Genomic DNA, 12,739 nt, shown 5'->3' with positions numbered 1-12,739 from the left:
AGAGGAATTTTTAATGCAACTTTACTTTCCCTATAAATATTATATTATATATATATATATATATACATATATTGGTGCGCCGATCGAGATTACTGTCCTGGCCGAATCGCCAAACTGCAAACTTGCGCTTCCGGTTGGCCTTTCTATGGGCCCCACTCGCTCGATTGGTTTAGCTCTCGCGATCCGTCATATTTCTGTTCTAATCTTCGCACACAATCCGGGCAGTGATAACAGATGCAACGACGCTCGCTCAGTTGCTTTCTTTATACTTGTCATGATTGATGGAAAAATAGCAAATAATATATATTGAATACTAAGCCAAAAATGAGTAATTCTGATCTGGCTTCACGCTGGCCGCAGTTAATTACAAGAACAAACCATCTTAATTAGGATTTGAATCCCATTAGCGTCATCAATTCTTGATAACCCAAGCAATCATCGTAAATCTTGAAGACTCGGATAAGTCTCCCGAGAACCGCAGCAGCTGAACCCAGTAACGGCCACAGCCGTCCTTTTTCTAGAATTTTCCCGAGCCTTCCGCTGCGGCCTCTGCCGCCCCGGCAACGGTTCCCGTCCCTTTCCCATTCCCAGCTTTTGTTGGAGTCGCATTTGAATGGGATCGGACCGGCCGGATGTGGGGGCATGGCAGCGTGCAGGAGGCCACCACCGACGACTGCAAGGTGGGCAACTACTATGAGTTACCCAATGATATTGTGATACGATCGACATTATGTTCCTCTTCATCAACAACAACAACAACATGTTCCTCCTTATTAATATAATTAAATTTATATATATATAAAATTAATATATTTTATTAATATACGTTCTAGATCGAAAATGTTGGGTCTCAGGGGCTATTCAATGAACAGTGCGTGAAAGGGTTATTGGAGTGAATTGGGTTGGGCTAAGGCCTACTTGTTTATAGGCCCAAAGCTGCATCCAATGGGGAACGTGGCTTACCCACTACATTGGATTTAATGGGATTGGTTGGCGCACACACAGCCGACCAATCACCGACCCAATGACAATTGAAGGAAAGATAAAGAAAAGAGTAGAAAGAGCAGGAGGATTCTGGAACAAACCAGAGGGGCCCGATCGACTCATCCATCACCGTTCAATTCCCACAGCGTTTCGTGTCGATTCAATCCAACGGCCACTGATTACCACGGGAACATTCTAGAACCCGCCTGGCCAAAACCATATAACCCCGACGACCCCATCCCCCTTCGGCCTCGTCGTAGCATTTGCCTTCTTTTAGCTCGAGCGAAAAAAATCAAGGAACGCGCTCTCTCTCTCTCTCTTTCTGTCTCGAAAAGCTCTCGACTTTTGGTTTGAGCAGTGATGGCCGGCGGCAAGGGCGAGGGTCCGGCGATCGGGATCGATCTGGGGACAACTTACTCGTGCGTGGGGGTGTGGCAACACGATCGGGTGGAGATCATCGCCAACGACCAGGGCAACCGCACCACCCCCTCCTATGTCGCCTTCACTGACACCGAGCGGCTCATCGGCGACGCTGCCAAGAATCAGGTCGCCATGAACCCCATCAACACCGTCTTCGGTAAGCCCAAGTCTCCAATCTAACATTCCTTCTCTTTCTCACCCTTATTTTGGTTGGTTCGTTGTATCGTCTTTTGGTCGTCGTAGGATGTGGGCAGCTGACACATGCTTTAAGTAATAATTATTGTCTTATTTCGAATTTCTCCTTGTCAATTGGTTGGAATTAATGATCGATCGGATTTTGGAATTACTTTCTTTTAGTTCGAGCTGTGATTTGTGCTGACATGATAAATTTGCGATAGGCATCTTCTTGCGAGAACCCCCTTTTTATTTGAAGGTAATGTTTCAGGGAAAAAAAATTACTTGTTCCGCTTCTAGTGTGTTCATCAAGATTAAATTTTTATTCTCGGTAGGGCGTTCAGGACGATACTCTTTGATTATTGTTCAAGTTCACGCATTTATAATATAATTTGGTCACCGACTGCTGAAGAACATCTTTCAATATATTTTGCGTCAGATTAAATACATGGGATTGCCAAAATTGCAATCGCATACAACCGTTCGGTTTGCTGATGTTATAACGAGGATTTGGTTTTGCCGTTTGATATGTTTCGACAGATGCCAAGCGATTGATTGGGAGGCGTTACAGTGACCCCTCCGTCCAGAGCGACATCAAGCTGTGGCCTTTCAAGGTGATCGCCGGTCCCGGAGACAAGCCCATGATCGTCGTCCAGTACAAGGGCGAGGAGAAGCAGTTCTCAGCGGAGGAGATCTCCTCCATGGTCCTCATCAAGATGAAGGAGATTGCAGAAGCCTATCTCGGGACTACGGTGAAGAATGCCGTCGTCACCGTCCCTGCCTACTTCAACGACTCGCAGAGGCAGGCCACCAAGGATGCTGGAGTCATCTCCGGCCTCAACGTCATGCGAATCATCAACGAGCCCACTGCCGCTGCCATTGCCTACGGTCTTGACAAGAAGGCCAGCAGCTCTGGCGAGAAGAACGTGCTTATCTTCGATCTCGGTGGGGGTACTTTCGATGTCTCTCTCCTCACCATCGAAGAGGGTATATTCGAGGTGAAGGCAACCGCCGGTGACACGCACCTCGGCGGAGAAGATTTTGACAATAGGATGGTGAACCACTTCGTCCAGGAGTTCAAGAGGAAGCATAAGAAGGACATCAGTGGTAATCCGAGGGCTCTTAGGAGGCTTAGAACCGCCTGCGAGAGGGCCAAGAGAACCCTCTCCTCCACCGCCCAGACCACCATCGAGATCGATTCGCTGTTCGAGGGTATTGATTTCTATTCCACCATCACGCGCGCCCGATTTGAGGAGCTCAACATGGACCTCTTCAGAAAGTGCATGGAGCCGGTGGAGAAGTGTTTGAGGGATGCGAAGATGGACAAGAGCAGCGTCCATGATGTCGTCCTCGTCGGTGGGTCGACGAGGATTCCCAGAGTTCAGCAGCTTCTGCAGGATTTCTTCAACGGCAAGGAACTCTGCAAGAGCATCAACCCAGATGAGGCTGTCGCCTACGGTGCTGCAGTTCAAGCTGCCATCTTGAGCGGCGAGGGCAACGAGAAAGTCCAGGACTTGCTTCTGCTTGATGTCACACCTCTGTCTCTTGGCTTGGAGACTGCCGGTGGAGTTATGACCGTCCTGATTCCGAGGAACACCACCATCCCGACCAAGAAGGAGCAAGTCTTCTCTACGTACTCCGACAACCAGCCTGGTGTCTTGATTCAGGTCTACGAGGGTGAGAGGGCCCGGACGAAGGACAACAACCTCCTCGGTAAATTCGAGCTCTCCGGCATCCCTCCTGCCCCCCGAGGTGTACCACAGATCACCGTTTGCTTCGACATCGATGCCAATGGCATCCTAAACGTCTCGGCCGAGGACAAGACTACCGGGCAGAAGAACAAGATCACGATCACCAACGACAAGGGCAGGCTGAGCAAGGAAGAGATCGAGAAGATGGTGCAGGAGGCTGAGAAGTACAAGGCCGAGGATGAGGATCACAAGAAGAAGGTTGAGGCGAAAAATGCGCTGGAGAACTACGCGTACAACATGAGGAACACTATAAAGGACGAGAAGATCGCCGCCAAGCTTCCTGCCGCAGACAAGAAGAAGATCGAGGATGCCATCGAGAAGGCCATCAGCTGGTTGGACGGGAACCAGCTGGCGGAGGCTGATGAGTTCGAAGACAAGATGAAGGAGCTTGAGGGCATCTGCAACCCCATCATTGCTAAGATGTATCAGGGTGCTGGTGCCGACATGGCTGGTGGCATGGATGAAGACGGTCCAACTACTGGTGGAAGCAGCGCGGGGCCAAAGATTGAGGAGGTCGATTAATTCGTTCTTGTTTGAAAGTAATTGGCGTCTTGGTTACTGTCCTTGGTTGTTTTGCTATCACTTTTCTTCTGCCCTGGTTAAATGCAAGTCTCTCTCTCTCTCTCTCTCTCTCTCTCTCTCTCTCTCTGCTCGTCTCCTGTGAGAAGCTACTTTTGTTGACAGAAGATGGAACACGACAGTGATTGTTGTTGCTTGTTATCACACGATGTGTGCAATCTGTGCTGCTATTGAGTTGTATGTCTCCTGCAAGCATGTGACCTCTGTGTCAACAAGTGCTCGACCTTTTGCGATGGATTGCTTGTTGGATGCGTTGGTTTCTAGTGATCGAGGAGGCTATCGCTTGGATCTTTGCGATTCGATTGTTGCAGATGCAAGCTTTATCATTGATCGTGTCCGGTTGGCCTCGCATTGTGGTTTCGATGGCAGAGGTGTCGTCTTCTTGCCAGATTTAATGTTCCTCAGGTGATCAATCAGTTCCTTTCTCCCCTATAAATTGTCCCCTTGGTTTTTGCTTTGCATTGGTTTCAAGGATGGGTAGGTTCTGTAAGTTTGCACTCGTATCTTGCTGTTCTTTCTTCATAATACACTCGCCTTTCCTTCTGGTTTCTTAGATTCTTGGTACTGTTTGGCTTCAGGTTTCGTAGAAGGTCAACTCTTCAATCGATATTTGACCCTGGGCATGTCGTTCTGACCAAAAAATGCGATCTTTGACCGGTCTGGGCATTGCTTTGAGCCTAATCTCAGGTTGCTTGTTCTTGGCTCTCGTTGCAGAGCTGTCCTATTTATTTTGGTGGAAGACGAGAACTAACAGGGCCAGAGAGCTGCTTCATCTTTTCTGCTGGAGGAAGCCATCGTTTCCCGGTTCCACACAAGTCAACCCCCGAGAGATCTCCGCCACAGTGGATGTAGCTGCTTCCTCCGAGGAGGGACAACTGCAGCTGCAGCACCATTCGAGCTCTAGCAGGGCCAGAGAGCTGCTTCATCTCTTCTGCTGGAGGAAGCCATCTTTTCCCCGTTCCACAGAAGTCAACCCCCAAGAGATCTCCGCCACAGTGGATGTAGCTGCTTGCTCCGAGGAGGGACAACTGCAGTTGCAGCTCCACTCGAGCTCTAGCAGGGCCAGAGAGCTGATTCATCTCTTCTGCTGGAGGAAGCCATCTTTTCCCGGTTCCACAGAAGTCAACCCCCAAGAGTTCTCCGCCACAGTGGATGTAGCTGCTTGCTCCGAGGAGGGACAACTGCAGCTGCAGCTCCACACGAGCTCTAGCAGGGCCAGAGAGCTGCTTCATCTCTTCTGCTGGAGGAAGCCATCTTTTCCCGGTTCCACAGAAGTCAACCCCCAAGAGATCTCCGCCACAGTGGATGTAGCTGCTTGCTCCGAGGAGGGACAACTGCAGTTGCAGCTCCACTCGAGCTCTAGCAGGGCCAGAGAGCTGCTTCATCTCTTCTGCTGGAGGAAGCCATCTTTTCCCGGTTCCACAGAAGTCAACCCCCAAGAGATCTCCGCCACAGTGGATGTAGCTGCTTGCTCCGAGGAGGGACAACTGCAGTTGCAGCTCCACTCGAGCTCTAGCAGGGCCAGAGAGCTGCTTCATCTCTTCTGCTGGAGGAAGCCATCTTTTCCCGGTTCCACAGAAGTCAACCCCCAAGAGATCTCCGCCACAGTGGATGTAGCTGCTTGCTCCGAGGAGGGACAACTGCAGCTGCAGCTCCACTCGAGCTCTAGCAGGGCCAGAGAGCTGCTTCATCTCTTCTGCTGGAGGAAGCCATCTGTTCCAAGTTCCACAGAAGTCAACCCCCAAGAGATCTCCGCCACAGTGGATGTAGCTGCTTGCTCCAAGGAGGGACAACTGCAGCTGCAGCTCCACTCGAGCTCTAGCAGGGCCAGAGAGCTGCTTCATCTCTTCTGCTGGAGGAAGCCATCTGTTCCAAGTTCCACAGAAGTCAACCCCCAAGAGATCTCCGCCACAGTGGACGTAGCTGCTTGCTCCGAGGAGGGACAACTGCGGCTCCAGTCGAGCTCTAGCAATGGAGATGATGACACTGTGGAGGCTGAGCTCATGAGGCTCCATAGCCTTGCAGGCCCTCCGAGGTTTCTCTTCACCATTAACGAGGAGAGCAAGGAGGATTTGGAGTCAGAGGATGTAAGGTCCGGAGGCAAAAAGAGCTGGAGTGATTCGTTCGATCGTTCAGACACCCCATTCTTGACCCCTCTCTCTTCCCCTCCTTTCTTGACTCCACCTCTCACTCCTTTAGCTCGCTTCAAACACAGTGCTTTCAACCCCCTCTTTGAATCCTCAAAAGAAGAAGACTTCTTCAGGATCTGATCCTGGTGCTGCAGGCAACAACAACACTGGAGCAAGTTCCAAGATTTATGAGTTTGCTCGAGGATCTGCTGCTTCATTCTGTGCAAGAACTTTCTCTGCCCGGTTTTTGTTCTCAGTCTGGACAACAAGGAGATTCTCGGAACAGCTTTTCTGATCATGTCTCAACAGGCATAACTCTTACATTTGAGCCATGAACGCACCACAAAAATGCAAAGCTCGTCTTAGAACATCCCCAAAGCTATGATGCTTCAACTCCCAGTCAAACAGCAAGAACAGGCTCTCTGGGCCATTCTGGTTTCCCTAAAGCAGAGAAGTCACATCAGAGACAAAATCCAATGGAATCCCATGCCAACTTTAATCCTCTACCTTTTGCTTTAACCAAAACACTTGTGGTTGGTCCAGAAAAAGAAGACTTGGATTAGCCTTCTATTATATATATATATATATATATAGTAGATACTAAAGGACCTCTTAATTTGATGAGTCTGAACTATCAATACAAAATGGTGAGGTCCAAGTTAATGTTTACAATGTTTACTACTGAAGGCCTTGATGTTCATATTGTATATATCTAATTTGAACGGGTAAAAGATAGAAGATATGGAACTCATCATCCCAAATGGAATAAAGTTTGACCTAATCATGCAACAACATGTAATGGAGGATGGCATGGTCTCTACCTTTGACTAGTTAAGCCAAGTTTTATACTTGATGCCCACTTGTTTAGCTTTTGGGTGAGGCAAATGGCGTGAGGAATGTGAGCTTCTTTCCATGGGTATTCATCAACCTAAGAAATCATTCATCTCTTCGTTTCTTATAATTATTTATTTATCTCTCAATTTCAACTGCTTAATTTGACTAAAAATATTATATCAATTTTAAAAATTGAAGAATAGAAGATAAAGAATAATTACTGAAAAAGCTTTATTGAAGAAGTGAAGAAGCTTTATTGAAGAAATGAAAAATACTTCAATACATTAATATGTTCCCTCTCCTATTTATACAGATTAGGAGAAAATAGAAGATTTTCCTCAACAGAATAGAGAGATTTCCTGATAAGGATACCAATCTTAGATCGATGCTTTGCTTTATGAACGTGGCTGCAGCATGTTGGTCGCTGGCCAAAGATAAGGGTGAAGCTTTGCTTTTCTCAACGATGTTGGTCGTTGGCCAAAGGCAAGAGCGAAACTTCGCTTTTCTCACTGCTCTGATACCATGAATAAAAGAATAGATGATAAGAACAATTATTGAAGAAGTTTTATTGAAGAAATGAAAAATTCTTCAATACATTAACATGTTCACTCTCTTATTTATACAGATTAGGAGAAAGGATTTCCCTCAACAGAATAAAGTATTTTCCTCAACAAAATAGAGAGATTTCCTCGTATAGTAAGGAAAATCTTATCTTCTATCCGCTACATCTTAATTATATTATAAATACTATATCATGATACAAAATTGCTACATCTTAATTATATTATAAATAAATCATTTCCCTTGATACTATAACATATCATACATCTGCATATATTAATGCAATCACTCTTCTCTTATACTTCTTTGATTAAAAGTTATTGTATGTTTTCATATAAAAGAGAGAGATATATCAAATATACACCATTTCGTCCATATCACTTTTTTCTTGTACTTCTTTGATTAAAAGTTATTATATATTTTCATATAAAAGAAAGATATATCAAGTATACACAATTCGTCCATACGATCCTAGGTTGAGATTCTATTGATCTAGTTATAATATACATTATCTCATTTATGTGTTTCGACCCATGATAGATAGTTAGGGTTAAGGTTTGACTGACAATCGTCTCCGATAAAAGTCAAAATATATTATATTACGATATATCGATCAAACTAAAATTAAATAAAAAAAAATAACAAAAATTGCACTAAAGTGGAGGCAAAAGTTCTTCCTATTAGCTCCATATTCAAAGTCCTTCGTAGGAAGAGGATGCAAATGAGGTCCTCTAGTGGTCTTCATGGAGGAAGGAGAAAGAGGAGGTCGATTTCCCTTGTTCCCATAGTGGAGAAAAGAGAGGAGAGTCCCCCTTTTCGGAGGTGGAGGTGATCTTTTTATACAGCATACCAAAATATTCATGATACGATGAAAAGCCTTGATACATCATACATACGATGGCAGGGGATGTCTCCTCAGAGAGTGTATTGTTTGTTGCCTCGATGACAGAGCCACGAAGATAGATGTATACACCCCAACCTGCTCGGAGGAGCTGTGGTGTGGTGCCATGATAGTGGTGCTACTGTGAGGAGGTGGAGGTGGAGGGTGGACACATACATGTTGGCTTATAATTGATGTTACATGTTCTTCCCTGTCAGATCACAACACGTTAAACTTCGGTGGTAATGTCCAAAGACGCTTCTTTCTTTGAACAATCGAAGTCTGGATCATTAATTCGTCCATTCTTTCGATCGTTAAGTGTGGATTCAAGCTCTTAAAGCAGTCTAATCAGGAATTAGGGTGAAGACCACTTGGGAGATAAAGGAGGACGTGATCTCGACATGCAAAGCTGCCATTGGTGGTGAGAAACGACAACGCGAGCAAGTAGCAATGTTGCCCATCCTTTTCTCGAGACAATGGTGTCCTACCACTGCAACTGCCCTTACGTAACTCCATCGCTCATTCATGGGTGATGCTACTCGCTCGTGTGTCACGCTGGTCTGCATCGATCTTGCTTCGACTCGTGTGTTCCTGAAGCTTTCCGTTGGTGGATCGCAGGGATGGTGCGGTGGAGCCATGGAAGACTGGAACTACGAGGGGAAGAAGATGAGATCTGGATGGAGTTCTCATGCATGCATGCATGCGAAGCTACGATAGCGGAGTATACTGCTAATGTGACTCTGTAGTGACATGTCCAGAACCTTGTTTTGCCTCTAACCTATCTATATCTTTGCAGATTCTACTTAGCCATGATGCCTGTGAAGTTGTCATCCTCGTCACCAGATGTTCCCTCTCCTCTTCTTTCTCTGCTTCCATGAGAAGATAGATGACCGAGATCACTATCACAAGAATTGCAGGTTCCATGAACAAGATTATTCAGAGTCCATCACCAACTTTTGGCCATTCAATCTGCGAGTCCATTCAGAATCACACACAATAACTTTTTGATTTCTTTTTGTTTCCTTTTCCACCGGTTTCTAACTCTAAAGATTAAGAGGTTGAGAGTAAAAATTGAGGGGAGAAAGACTTCATATTCCACCAGTTTCAAGCTGTTCGTGCCCAAGGCAACTCAAACCCTAACTCATCACCAGCATCTATGGCTGATCACCGTGTATCCAAGCTAAGATTCAAGCTCAGTGCAGCATGGATTTATGGATATGTACCAGATGATGTTGATGGGATGAACGCTGAGACTGTGCTTCTGAAGCAAAGGTAAGGATGAGAAGCCTTCTTTCTGATGCAGCCACATTGCTCTGAGCACCACCAAGACAAGCTTTCCTTTCATTCATATAAAAAGGAGAATGTATTGACTATCTGCAAAGACTAAAGGTTAATGTGTAACATTGCTCTTCCAAACTCTATTATCATGCCATTAGGGTTTCAGCACTCATCCTTTTCTATGCCTACCTTTTTCTTGCCTGCATGAGCCACTCATGTAGCCTCTTAACAGTGCTCCTCTGATCAACACTGAGATCCTTAGCGGCTAAGAAACTCTCTCCAACCATCTCTTCCCCCAACCCTACCATATATAAATCAAAGACACCATGGAACAAAGGAAATAGATATCCTTTTCCCCTCCACATCTCTTCTTCTCTCTGTATCCTCCCCTTTCCTCTCACTCTGTCAATCGGTGGATGTGCGAAACTGGACCTTCACTTGTCTCCTATCATCTTTAAGAAAGAATTATTAGAAGAAAGAAGAAGAAGAAGAAGAAGTAAGCATGGATTTTTCCTCCGCTCCGGTCTATATGGATCCACCCAACTGGAACCAGGTGAGTGCTAATACTACCTTCTTCTTCTTCCCCTCCAAGCTTCTAATCCTTTGGCTTCTTCATCAAAAAAGCAAATTGAAAGGAGAAGATATTCGTGTCCTTTTTCTTATCTCTTCTCGAATATACCACAGCGGTTTCCTTTTCTCGCTGTCTTAATCTTTTTCTCCCTATCTGGCATGCTTAGCAACGACAGCTTCAGCTTCCAGCCGCTGCAGGTGGAGGCGGTGAGGCTCCTCTGCTCCCTCCGGGGCTGGCAGGACCGCCACCGGAAGCTGGTGCAGCAGCTGCAGGCTCATCCAGGCCTCTCTCCATGACGGAACGAGCACGCGTGGCGAAGATCGTCCAGCTGCCCGAGCATCCGCTCAAGTGCCCGCGGTGCGACTCCACCAACACCAAGTTCTGCTACTTCAACAATTACTCCCTCTCGCAGCCCCGCCACTTCTGCAAGACCTGTCGACGCTACTGGACCCGAGGCGGCGCTCTCCGAAACGTTCCTGTGGGGGGGGGCTGCCGCCGCAACAAGCGGAATAAGTCTTCAGGGAGCTCCTCGAAATCGACTGCCACCGCCTCCATAGCCGACCGTCAGGATGGCACCTCATCCTCGTCGTGCATGGCCACCGGTGCCGGCGGTGCTATCCCACCAAGCATACCCCAGCCGGGCCAGTTGCCCTTCTTGGCCTCCATGCACGGTCTGGCCGACTATGACGCCTCAAATCTGGGCCTCAACTTTCCAGGACTTCCTCCCATGGACGCACCTGACTACCACGTGGGAAGTAATTCGAGCGTCGGCATCGAGCAGTGGAGGCTGCCGCAGATCCAGCAATTGCATCTTCTGGGAGGATCGGAGCCACCACAGCCGCCTGCGGTGCAACTGATGCCAGGGCTGTTCCATGTCAACAGAGAAGGCGAGAGGGATAGCACCGCAGGCCGAGTCTTTCCGAAGCTTTCAGGCTCTTCACTGATCACGCAGCTGTCACCGGTGAAGATGGAAGACAACCCTCAGAGTCTCAACCTGCCAAGGCACTATTTAGGTCTTCCAGGAAACGAGCAATACTGGAATTGGTGGTGACGGGTGGCATGCGACAGCAGTGGAGATTGGGCCACAGATCTTTCAGCTTTCAACTCTTCCTCATCCGGCAACATCTTGTAATTTCCAGTCCATGGCTCGACTCCTTCGCTCTACCCATAAGCCTTGGAAGCTCAAATCTTGCCATTGCGCTTGGTTAGTCTCCCATCTTCTCTTCATGATCAAAATGAAAGAACTCAGAGAGTGGCTGCATGCTGAAGAACATGTTTAAATGTAGGATAGTGTATCCTTTAGAATCTACTCTGTGCTTCTTCTTTCCTCCCTTGTTTCTCGCCATTTCAAGATGGTGGTGTCTCTGACACGAGCTTGCAACCACAGTAATGCGCTTGATTGGCTCGGGTGGAAATCTACTCGCATCATTACTGTCAGACCTGCCATCTGATAGAGATTGTTCTTTTGCTTTGTTCATCAATCCTGACCACATCTAGCAATTACAGCCTTGTTCTTAGTCCACTTGTTAGAGTTTGTTCTTTTCATTCATCTCACCTCCTGTTGTTTCTTTCTGCCGTTGTCGTGATCAGAGTGTCAACTTAAAATGGAGTGAAGATGAGACGATTAGTAATCTTTTGTCCTTCAGCTATATGTAAGATCTGTTGCCATAACAGGATCACTGGTCTTTCTCTCTCTCTCTCTCTCTCTCTCTCTCTCTCTCTCTCTCTCTCTCTCTCTCCCCTACGACTTAGTATCTATATACCTGAAAATTGAAGCATGTGTAGGCAATAATCTCCAAAAGACATATATCAGTAGGGGCACCTAAAATTCAATTACTATGACGTGCTCTTGATCTTTCTTGATCTTGAGGCTGAAGAGCATATAAATCTATGATAGCTGCAGTGACAGCTAAAGAACTCGGCCGTCAGGCATGTTGATCTTACCATTAGATTTCCAGAACTCTGGAGCTCATCTTTTGACCGTTCTACCATCTTTCAATTGCATGTATTTATCGTCAAACATCAAATCTCTAACAGAGAATAACCTATGTCGTTCGTGTTCGCTGGGAATTCAAACTCCCGTTCGAAGAGTTTGTCTTTGAATTCTGTAGGTTTGGCTGGTCATGTTTCATTCCTTTCACATGTTGTACACGAGCTGTGCGATCCAGGAACATCAACCGTGGGAGGGACAAGGCGACAAGCACTTTATCTCGGAATATGCTGTAAGATATGGTCATTGGTCATGCATCGAATGGAAAGAACTCCATAATCATATCCTTTTCTTCGTTTGCTTGCACTTTAATACTGCACACCTATGGATGCAACTTCCACGCAACTTCTCAAGGACTAGAGAGAGAGAGAGAGAGAGAGAGAGAGAGAGAGAGCAGCGGGATTGAAAGCCGAGATCTCATCGAATTCCATGCAGCCAAAAGAAGTGGGTTTTTAGAGTAGCCTAAGACCAAGAAGGCTGGTCCGGGGAAGGACACAATCACTGAAACAATGAAAAAGAGGAAGAGGATATATGTGTATGTATATATTACAGCAGTAGAGACGAGGAAAAAAAAAGGAAAAGGTGAAA

At 46.5% G+C, this 12,739-nt stretch overlaps 3 protein-coding genes across 8 annotated transcripts; all 3 read left to right on the top strand.

Moving 5' to 3' along the window:
• The first annotated feature begins 1,228 nt into the window (after nt 1–1,228).
• Nucleotides 1,229–4,052, top strand: LOC103990156 (heat shock 70 kDa protein 4). The gene is made up of 2 exons (XM_065189429.1): nt 1,229–1,561; nt 2,119–4,052. Exons 1-2 carry the CDS (start codon nt 1,345–1,347, stop codon nt 3,849–3,851), a joined length of 1,950 nt encoding a protein of 649 aa, XP_065045501.1. The 5' UTR covers nt 1,229–1,344; the 3' UTR covers nt 3,852–4,052.
• A 122-nt stretch (nt 4,053–4,174) lies between these two features.
• Nucleotides 4,175–6,945, top strand: LOC103990158 (uncharacterized). 4 transcript variants are annotated; one of them, XM_065189430.1, is made up of 2 exons: nt 4,175–4,313; nt 4,487–6,945. In XM_065189430.1, exon 2 carries the CDS (start codon nt 4,550–4,552, stop codon nt 6,176–6,178), a length of 1,629 nt encoding a protein of 542 aa, XP_065045502.1. In that variant the 5' UTR covers nt 4,175–4,313; nt 4,487–4,549; the 3' UTR covers nt 6,179–6,945. The 4 variants fall into 4 exon arrangements, with proteins under 4 accessions (XP_065045502.1, XP_065045505.1, XP_065045503.1 ...); XM_065189433.1 differs by having other exon boundaries at nt 4,195–4,304; XM_065189431.1 differs by having other exon boundaries at nt 4,195–4,385.
• Nucleotides 6,946–9,831: 2,886 nt separating this feature from the next.
• LOC103990159 (dof zinc finger protein DOF3.6-like) lies at nt 9,832–12,433 on the top strand. Of its 3 annotated transcripts, XR_010514635.1 has the most exons (3): nt 9,844–10,143; nt 10,328–11,365; nt 12,273–12,433. XR_010514635.1 is itself a non-coding variant. In XM_065189428.1 (2 exons), exons 1-2 carry the CDS (start codon nt 10,093–10,095, stop codon nt 11,210–11,212), a joined length of 921 nt encoding a protein of 306 aa, XP_065045500.1. In that variant the 5' UTR covers nt 9,832–10,092; the 3' UTR covers nt 11,213–11,812. The 3 variants fall into 3 exon arrangements, 2 of the variants coding, with proteins under 2 accessions (XP_065045500.1, XP_018682966.2); XM_065189428.1 differs by lacking the exon at nt 12,273–12,433 and having other exon boundaries at nt 9,832–10,143; nt 10,343–11,812; XM_018827421.2 differs by lacking the exon at nt 12,273–12,433 and having other exon boundaries at nt 10,328–11,812.
• Nucleotides 12,434–12,739: the final 306 nt, after the last annotated feature.

The sequence above is a fragment of the Musa acuminata genome, chromosome BXJ1-6 (genome assembly GCF_036884655.1).
Source record: "Musa acuminata AAA Group cultivar baxijiao chromosome BXJ1-6, Cavendish_Baxijiao_AAA, whole genome shotgun sequence".
NCBI classification, from domain to species: domain Eukaryota; kingdom Viridiplantae; phylum Streptophyta; class Magnoliopsida; order Zingiberales; family Musaceae; genus Musa; species Musa acuminata.
The sequence above is the reverse complement of the archived record's forward strand: the minus strand, read 5'-3'. Positions and strand labels throughout refer to the sequence as shown.

Excerpts from the sequence above, each read along its gene's own strand:
- LOC103990156 (XM_065189429.1), top strand. The coding sequence starts at position 1,345 with ATGGCCGGCGGCAAGGGCGAGGGTCCGGCGATCGGGATCGATCTGGGG. Across the intron at positions 1,562-2,118 it reads CCCCATCAACACCGTCTTCG|ATGCCAAGCGATTGATTGGG; the intron begins GTAAGCCCAAGT and ends ATGTTTCGACAG.
- LOC103990158 (XM_065189430.1), top strand. The coding sequence starts at position 4,550 with ATGCGATCTTTGACCGGTCTGGGCATTGCTTTGAGCCTAATCTCAGGT.
- LOC103990159 (XM_018827421.2), top strand. The coding sequence starts at position 10,093 with ATGGATTTTTCCTCCGCTCCGGTCTATATGGATCCACCCAACTGGAAC. Across the intron at positions 10,144-10,327 it reads ATCCACCCAACTGGAACCAG|CAACGACAGCTTCAGCTTCC; the intron begins GTGAGTGCTAAT and ends TGGCATGCTTAG.